Source organism: Amblyomma mixtum, chromosome 5, assembly GCF_055824585.1.
Source record: "Amblyomma mixtum isolate Tamu chromosome 5, ASM5582458v1, whole genome shotgun sequence".
NCBI lineage: Eukaryota > Metazoa > Arthropoda > Arachnida > Ixodida > Ixodidae > Amblyomma > Amblyomma mixtum.
This window is the reverse complement of record NC_143016.1, coordinates 44,207,883-44,217,569: the sequence shown is the minus strand read 5'-3', so window position 1 is coordinate 44,217,569 and position 9,687 is coordinate 44,207,883. Positions and strand designations below refer to the sequence as shown.

General features: G+C 43.7%; 1 protein-coding gene across 1 annotated transcript; it reads right to left on the bottom strand.

The window, feature by feature from the left end:
- Positions 1–8,496: 8,496 nt before the first annotated feature.
- LOC149341943 (uncharacterized) lies at positions 8,497–9,400 on the bottom strand. The gene is made up of 2 exons (XM_089546718.1): positions 8,822–9,400; positions 8,497–8,720 (listed from the first exon to the last, which is right to left on the bottom strand). The coding sequence occupies exons 1-2, from the start codon at positions 9,309–9,311 to the stop codon at positions 8,497–8,499; spliced, it is 714 nt and encodes a 237-aa protein (XP_089402844.1). The 5' UTR covers positions 9,312–9,400.
- Between the last annotated feature and the right edge of the window lie 287 nt (positions 9,401–9,687).

The window sequence follows — 9,687 nt, the reverse complement described above, 5'->3', positions numbered from 1 at the left end:
CAGCGAAAAGCTTCGGTGAGCGTCATTCGAGGAAGCCGAGCGCGCGCCGATGCACACTCGGTAAAACACGCGCGAGGCGAAGGTCGACCGACGGAGCCGCGCTCGGTGGCCGCTCTGCCGACCACGTGCGCCTCTCCAGTGACGTGACGCGGCGAACTCGCGCACGTGCAGATGTGGCTAAAATTGACCACGGCGCACCTCAGACCCGGTGTTGACTAGCCTAGTGGAGCTTTTCGCTTCAATAATCTGGCACTGGAACTGCCGCAGCATTAGGCGAAAGCGGGATCCTCTAGTACAACTCACAACATGCTACTCGTCACCCCCAGACCTTATACTCCTACAAGAAGCATGTAGAGAGCTTAACATACAACGATATACAGCATATCATGCACCCCACGAGGATAAGCCCGTGGTTAGAGCTTACATCAGGTGCACACTCAGATTCAAAATACACAACCACACACACGAGATAGCACACGTCAGTGTGGAAATCATACCGAGGGATGTTGCCAATTATCATTAATAGTGTGCAATAGGTACAACCCCCCAGTAGCCGCTCATCTCGTTGCGCGAATCTAATTAAGACAATAGCGCTGGAGGTTAAGACAATAGCGCTGGAGGTTAGGAAAACACCTTTAATAATAGCGGGGGACCTAAACTGCGCACATTTTCATTGTAGAGACAGCCGTACAAACAGCCGGGTAAAGGCTCCGTTCAGTCAGGTACAGCAGTCCCAGCTATCCGTCCGTAACGATTTCGATAGGGCCACCAGACAGAGGACGGTTAAGATGACGGACACCAGCCCATATCTCACGCTCGGCAGACACATCCCGCATCTGCAGTGGGAGCGCATACAAACTAGGTAGCGATTGTTATGTAATCGCCCTTACCGTAGCAGGACCACACTACAAGCCTTAGTCATATAACCATCGTTTGGTGAACTGGGAAAAATTCCGACAACAATGTCAAAATACCCCTGCTGAATTCCGCGTACAATTAGGGCCATGGGTGAGACTACTCCTTCAGCTCCAGGAGACTAATACGCAGTGCTTTGATGCACATGAAGAGGTACCAATGTTAGATGCCAAAATGGCGCACTTTGATGCACATGAAGAGGTACCAATGTTAGATGCCAAAATGGCGCACTTACTTCAAGCCCACCACAGCTTAACTAAACGAAATGCCACACAGAAGCACAGTCGCAAACTTAAACAAAAGATCAATGATCTAGCTGCCCGAATTGAATGACATGGAACACAATTGTCTCACCAGAATTGGACACATATGTGTGAAGGGCTAAGAGGGAATCTCACCACAACGCGTACATAGCACCTACTGCTGCACTTTTTAGACCCCACCCAGAAAAAGACATACACACGAAACATAACATCTAGAATAACACATCAACACAGACACCTTTCTAGCTACTCTAAAGGATATGCACACCACCCCGGGACAACCGCAACACCCCCGCTCCAATGCAGGAGGACCTAATGATAAATCGCAAGTGTTAATTGTTGGGAGAGTTGGTACTGTAGCTGGGACATATTCATAGTAATAATAATAATAATAATAATAATAATAATAATAATAATAATAATAATAATAATAATAATAATAATAATAATAATAATAATAATAATAATAAAAGTCATGTTTATTTTCACCACTTCATACAAGTGAGCGAAAAGAGGTGGCTGAAGTAAAAGCTCCGAATCGTCTTTTCTTGGGGTAGTTGGTTTTTCATGGTGAAGGTGTTAGCAGCGCACACGAAACAAGGACGGACAGAAAAGGGACAGCGCTGTGTTTGGTTCCCTTTTCTGTCCGTCCTTGTTTCGTGTGGGCTGCTAACACCTACAGCATAAAGTAAAACCTGCTGTCTCCGCCGCTTGACAAAGCCTCAGCCACCTTTACATCAGCAGCAGTGACATGGCGAAAGCGAAAACATGCATTAGAAGGCATTTTCTATTCAACAAGCCCTATCTAAACTTGCAAAAAGAAATTTATCAACATAAGGCGAGCAAGAAAGATTGCATTGCAAAAAAAAAACAAAAAAATTGAAGGCAATATAACCGTTACACAAACCGGTTGGCTATTGTGCCTAAGCGTCATTGTAATGAGATATATGTGCTGGAAGTCAATATCGTTCAAAAGAGAAGGTAATGAACACTTTATATCCTTTCAACCCCAAAGCCAGTCCGTGAGAAAGAAACAAACCATGGTGGTTGGTACCTAAAAGAGTAGGTTTTTGTCACTGTTTTCATGTTTGCTAAATTTAAAGCAATTTTTGATCTACCTTGTGCTGCTTTTTCAGTTCAGTTCAGTTCAGTGCATTTATTTCAGTCATATACAATGGCTGAGGAGAAAGGAAAAAAAGCCGCACACGCGGCTTGACAAAGCTCCCATCTCCCGTAGCGGCTTGGCACGGCGATGACAGACAGCAGTAAAACAATAACAAGAGAATGCATGAAATAACAAATATGTACAATATCTTCATAACAGATCACCAGAATAGTCTCGGTACTGTTACACACACGCAAATGATAGTTTAATCACAGCACATGGACACTTTGTTTATTTTACAGTTGGATATGATTCATTCTTTTGTAAGAACATATTTCTGACAGCGTTATATGAAACGGAAAGAATGGATTGATTAGTGAAAGCGTTACTATTAAGGAAAGATGGCAACACATACCTGAGAGTTTGAAAACCGTAATTTGTGCGTGGACAAGGTACATACCAATATTCGTAGTGTCTTGTGTTGTGAACAGCGGTATTTTCCCGTAGATTCGCAAGGTCAGCAAAAAATGTGGTGTCACTATGTACCTGAGACTTGTACTGCTGAATTACACGGTACTGATGAATAACCCTTGCATCCATAATGCGGTATTTTGCAAATAGAGCACTCGTATGTGCTAAGTATGTGGCACCCGCAATTGCTATGACTCCATTTTTTTGTAATGTCAAAACCTTCTGAATATTAGTTTGCGTCGTTGTACCCCAGACCAAGTGGCAATATTTAACATGAGAGTCAAAGAGGGCATGGTAAATAACAAGTTTTGTCCTAGTAGGTATCATGCACTTTAACCTTCTGAGTATGCCGACAACGCGAGCTAGCTTACTCTCCATTTGCTCGATGTGGTAGTCCCATAGCATAAATTCATTGAAGTGAACGCCAAGTGTTTTTACAACATTAGTTATTTCTATCATATTACCACCCAATACTAAATCTGTATGTACAGCCCATTTGACATTTTTAGCTCTAAAAAATATCGCCTTTGTTTTCCGTGTGTTTATTAGTAGGGAATTTTTTTCAGACCATGAGTTAAGTTTGCCCAACACGCTGTTAGCCTTTTCTACTACATCATTCGCGTTGGTGCCAGACAGAAATAAAGTAGTGTCGTCAGCGTAAATTACGTATTCTGTTTTGGAGTCAATCTGTACTAAGTCATTAGTATATACATTAAATAATAAGGGACCAAGGATACTTCCTTGAGGTACACCATGCTTTATTTTATTATAAGTAGAGCGATGATTATCTATAGAAACGTACTGATATCGGTCAGTTAAATAGCTGGTGATAAGAGATAGTGCCTTGTTCCGGAAACCGTATGCAGAAAGTTTAAGAAGAAGAGTTTCGTGATGAATCCTATCGAAGGCTTTGGAGAAGTCTATGTATATTCCAAGGGTTATTTGTTTACATTCAATGTTATTTAAGATTATTTCTTTTTGCTTCAGGAGAGCAATTTCAGTAGAGGACTTAGGTCTAAATCCAAACTGTCTTGGAGTTATCACGTTGTATTTTTCAAGAAAATTGGAAAGTCGTAAATGTATTGTTTTTTCCAAGCCCTTAGAAAAAATAGGCAATATAGACACTGGTCTATAATTACCAAGATCGTTTTTCGAACCACCTTTATAAAGAACAACTACTTTTGCTATTTTCATGTCCGAAGGGAAAATGCCGGTAGTCAAAGACAAGTTATAAATATAAGTTAAAATTGGGCAGATAATGTCCAAGACGTACATAACAGGTTTCATTTTCAGTCCAAAAGCATCTTCACTGTTTGTATTGTTCATGCCTTTATATATATTAAGCACCTCATTTTCGTCACAACATGTTATAAAAATACTGTTACTTGTATGATTCGTAATGTAATCCAATGCCATATTATTGTGCTCACTATCAACAAGTCCACTGAAATAGCTATTAAACTGGTTTGCGAGTGCGAGTCCTCTATAACTAATGCCTTCCATTGTAATACTTTCAATTGTATTTGTAGAGTTAGGGCTCAAGACTCGATTTAACCTATTCCAAACTTTCTTTTGATCGGTCAAGCCAGCGAACATGTTAAGGTGATATGCATTCCTCGCTTTTCTTAAAGTTAAGTTCAGGTTGTTTCGGTACCTCTTGAATGTTGCCCACGATTCTGGACTGCGACTTTGTAAGAACTTCTGATAGAGGGAATTTTTCCTGGCAATCATTCGAAGAATATGCGAGGTAATCCAGGGTTTACGAGCTCGTTTTGGTTTCTTTACATCTTTGTACGGAAAACTGTTACGATATATAGAAGCGAATATCTTCAGAAAACAACTAAACGCTATGTCAGCAGTCAATGCAGCAAAAACTGGTTCCAAATTGACGTTCATTATTTTGCGTCGAAATGTTTCTAACGTAGTTGAGGTGATCTGCTGTATTTTTAAATTTGTTTGTTTACAGTTTGATTTTAATACAGGCACACAGCAGATAGGCACACAGCAGTTTGTATGCGTAAATATTTATGATCCTGTACATTCGGAAAAAAGGTAGTGTATGCTCAAACCAAGGCGTATTCTCTATAGCACGGACAGCTTTATTTTGTAGTAGTAGAAGTTTGTTAATGTTTGTTATAGAGGTATTTGCCCATACTAAGCAGCAGTAGTAAATTTGAGAGTTAAAAAGCGCACTGTAAATAAGTTTCTCGATATTAGCTGGAACCATTCGGCGTCTTCGGTTCAGGATACCGACAACCTTGCTCAGTTTTGATGAAATTCTTTTAATATGCTCGTTCCACGAAAAATGCCCAAGAAAACTACTCCTACAGTTTCTATATGTTTCACTGTTTTTATGCAATAGGGACCTAAGTGAAAGCTATCAGGAGGTGTAATTGATGTTTCTGGTGTGCGGAATAAGACGCACAATGTTTTACTCTCATTCAAGATTAATTTATTGTTTCGGCACCATTCCTGGAGTCTACAGCAGAAGATATCTGCTGTTTCTTTAATCTGAGTTAGGTCCTCGCCAGAAACCAGAACCGTGCAGTCGTCTGCGTAAATTCTTACAATATCATTAATATAAAAAAGAAACAGGATAGGACCAAGAATGCTGCCTTGTGGAACTCCGGATTTTATTGATTTTGCACTCGATTTTAGTTGATTGAACGCGACATACTGGTGTCTTCCCTGAAAGTAGGATAGAATTAGATACTGCGAGATTCCGCGGAACCCATAGCACCCCAATTTGTCAAGAAGTGTGCGATGATTCACAGAATCGAATGCTTTTCTGAAATCAATATAGATTCCTAGTGTCACCAATTTGTTTTCAAAATTTTCCAACACTGTTTCCTTATGAACCTTATGTCTTCTATCGAGCGAAACTTCCTAAAGCCGAACTGATGCTCGGTTATCAAATTGTATTTTTCAGCAAAATCCCGAATGCGTGAATTAATTACCTTTTCTAAACATTTCGAGAATACTGGTAGTATAGAAAGCGGGCGGTAATTAGATATTTCATTTTTATCTCCTCCTTTGTGCATTATTATTACTCTAGCAACTTGCATCTGTAGTGGAAATTCACCAGTTAAAAGAGAAACATATGTGTGTTAAAACGGGCGCTATTTCATCTATCACCTGCTTAATAGGTTTCATTTCTAAATCATCTACACCGTGAGCTCTACTGTTCTTCATAGCTTGAAAAAGCCTTGTTAAATCCGATACAGAAGTGGGGCGGAAAAATATTGTATTTTGCACATCCGGAATATTTCCGGTGGCTTCAGAGCAGTATGTGCTACTGCCGACCTCTATAAAGAAATCGTTGAAATTATTAGCCAGATCCATTCCGCTTATTTCTGTATCATAAATAACGAGGCTGTCAATCCTTGCATTTTGTTTGTTTTTATTTATGACGTCATTAAGCTTTTTCCACACTACATCGCTCCTTCTGAGGCAATCGCTGTGAAAAATGCGCAGATAATAGTCGTCCTTCGCTTTCCTTAAACTCTTATTTAATACATTCCTCAAGGATATGAATTCCTCCCATTTATTTGCATCGCGAGACTGAATAAACGAGTGATAAAGATTATTTTTCTGTCTGATAAGTTTAACGTGAGGCCGAGGGACCCAAGGTTTACGTGACTTTTTATGTTGCCGACATGACTTGATTTGGAAGAAGGTGTAGTAGTGTTTCTTAAAAATTTTAATGAATCCATCGTAAGCAGCGTTTGCATCATTTAGGAAGAAAACGTCGCTCCAGTCAGTCTGCATAATGGCGTGCCGAAAATTCTTCATTGTGTGAGGTGTTATTTCACAATATCTTATTACATCTGACCTGTTGGGTTTGGAAACATCAGCACTCTTAATAATGAAGAAAATTGGCAAATGGTCGCTGACGTCACTGAGCAGCATTCCTGACACGTTGTCTTAAGCAGTATGGTTTGTAATAAATAAGTCGGGTAGAGTTGATGTGGAAAACGTAATTCGCTTCGGACCACTAATCACCTTCCGGAAACCATTGCTTTGCATAACGACTAGGAAGTCAGTAGCGGAACTGCTTTCATTTATAATATCTAAATTCATATCACCACCTATTGTAAGAATACTTGCTGTTTCATTGATATATGATAGTAAGGAGTAAAAAAAACTGATAAATGCAGAAAGGCTTCCGTTCGGTGGTCTGTAACTGTAAAAATGTTTCCATTGTTTCTGATACATAGAGCTTCATAATTTTCGCAAAGCGCACTGTATTAATTTACAATCTCATACCCTGGTAAAGAAATCAAGATGGATACGCCCCCTCCTCTGCTATCTTTGCGGTTCATGCGGAAATTATTGTAATCTGGTAGTACTAAGCACTCTGAGTCGGTGGTGTACCATGGTACACCACCATTCGACATAATAATGTTCAGGGAAACATTATTATGTCGAATTTGACACACGTTTCAAGCAGAAGAAGTATGTCATCGCGTTTCGGGGTCACTGATATTGCATTAAGATGAAAAAGCTTTATCGATTTCTTTGCCTTGTTCGCTGCCACAATGCGAGCTAAAAATTCTGGAAGAACAAGATCGATTGCCACTGTCACCCGATGCCGTGTTCAGCGCATAAGCATAGCTAGCCTAGCCGTATTTAGTCTTCAGAGTTAATCTTATCGAGATCACTCTCACGCAATATGTGTACCACAGTCGACGTTTCAGTGCGGCGCGCAAGAACGGTGCCGTTTCTCGTCCACACAAACTTCCAGTTCTGTTGGCGCTTTCGAGCGATGGCCTGCCCTAGAAGTTTTTTGACCAGAGGGCAGAGGTGTTCATTGATATAGATTGGCTGCTCTTCGGATGACTCGACAGAGGAATCAGTGAGCAGCCCAATGTCTTTGTTCGTTACCTTTTTTTCTGCGAGCCTTTTCAAGAAATTTATCGCGTTTCTCACGTTTCTGGAATGGTATGACTACGTTCTTTTGATTTTTGTCTTTGATGGCGACTCGATGGCAGACGACTATGTCGTTGTCTGATATGATGTCGTTGTCAGCCGGAGAGCGTCGTTTTCCTTCTTCAGCGACTTATTTTCATCGGCGGTGGCTTCAAGTAGCTTGTTTGCCTCATCCAAGCTCTGATTGATGAAGTTCATGCTTGTTTTCATTTCCTCTAAGTAGGTACGAACACCTCTGTTTTCAGTGCGACAGTTACGTTCAATTGACTCTTTGAAGGCCTTTAGTTCAGCCCTGATGTCATCGCGCAACTCTTGAAAAAGCTTTGCTATTTCCTTGGTCATATTGAGGAAAAATAAAACGAAGTTGTACAATTTTAAAGGCACTCGCAAGATACCAGTGGAACTCTTGAATGGCAGCAGAAGCAGCAGTGCATAAATGCAGAAAATATGCAAATTAGAGAATTGAAGACGAGGCTAACCTGTAACGTGCAGGAAGATTTCTTGGGCCCAGTGTGCGAAAGCCGCTGCCGCTGCTGCCAAAATGCCGCGCCCAGTAGTAGTAGTAGTAGTAGTAGTAGTAGTAGTAGTAGTAGTAGTAGTAGTAGTAGTAGTAGTAGTAGTAATACTAATAGTAAGAGGTTGAAAGAAAAAGAAAAGGAAATTAGCACGGGCCTGTGACTAGCGAGTTGTCACCACCACCACTGCCGGCGTGCTGATAGGGAGGAGAGTAGGTAGAGGGGGAGACGAAGGATATAATGTGAGAGAAAGTGTAGCGTCTCTAGAGGCGTCGTCGCTGTCATCAGCCGCCGTGGATTAGCAGTAGCTATCCAGGCCCGTGTCCTCCAGGAAGGCAAGGAGGGACCGAAGTACCTTGGGGGCGTTGGGTCCAGAAGGAAACAGCAGGTCACTTGCCGTGTCAGCCAGAAGTCCCAGGGCCCTGTAGCCAGCAGCTAGCTTTGCCTGATGTGCGGCAAAGGCAGGGCATCCACACAGGATGTGGTCGATCGTCTCCTCCTGGTGACCACAGCGGGGGCAGACTGCGCAGGGGGCCAAACCTTTCTGGTATAGAGCCTTGTCCCAGTCCATGAGCAGCCCACACGGAGCTGGAGGAGGAGGGACCTCTGCCGCCTTGAGATACCCTTGTCCGGCAAAAGCGGGGGGGTTCCTTGGGCGACCCTGGGGTCGGGGTGCTCCAGGACATGTTGCCGCTCCGTGATGGAACGGGCAGCATCCAGGGGCACGACTGATGTGCAACAGGGAGTGGATCCCCCATAAGCTGCTTTGGCCAGGGCATCGGTAGCTTCACTGCCCTGGACGCCAACGTGGCTGGGGACCCAGGCCAGGGAGATGGAGCAGCCACGGGAGCAGATACCGTTCAGCCTCGCTGCCAGCTTGCTGACGATGGGGAGTCGGCATCGTGGCTCTTGCAGGAGCTGGAGGGCCACCCTGGAGTCGCTCAGGATGGCTGCAGACTGTATGGCAGGCTGCGAGTCCAGTATGTCGGCAGCCAGGTGTAGGGCTGCCAGCTCAGCTGAGGTGGAGCTAGTCACGAATGGTAGCCTCGCCTGCCTTCTCTCGCCCAGTGCCGGAGAGATGCAGGCCGCCGCTGCGGGTGGGCAGGCACCCATCAGGACGGAGCCATCCGTGTACAGCTGCGTGCAGCCCGCCAGGTCCTCCTCCAGGGTCGCCGCGGCCTCCTGTCGGAGGCCGACTGCTGGGGTGAGTCGTTTAGGCCTGGCCCCTCGCTTTGGCGGGAGCACCCGGAACTGGTGTCCAAGGTCTCGGCGTGGCGGGATAGGAAGGCGCTCCGGCTGTCCCATCCACCAGTTGCTCAAATGCCAGAGCAGTCCTCCCCATGCGAGAATGGGGATGGCTGCGGAGGCGCTCCAAGAGGGGGCTTCCGTCAGGGGCAAGGTGGAGCCGCCCAGGAGAGCAGCGCTGGCTTTATAATCCGTGCGGTGGTCACGTGCTGCCTGCTCTGGATCGTCGTCGTCACAGCCTGAT

What these genes read in the sequence shown, in the direction of transcription:
- LOC149341943 (XM_089546718.1), bottom strand. Translation starts at nt 9,311, where the DNA reads ATGGGTGCCTGCCCACCCGCAGCGGCGGCCTGCATCTCTCCGGCACTG. An exon ending in CCCGCTTTTGCCGGACAAGG is followed by an intron (nt 8,721 to 8,821) that starts GTATCTCAAGGC and finishes CCCCCTGCGCAG; the next exon opens with TCTGCCCCCGCTGTGGTCAC.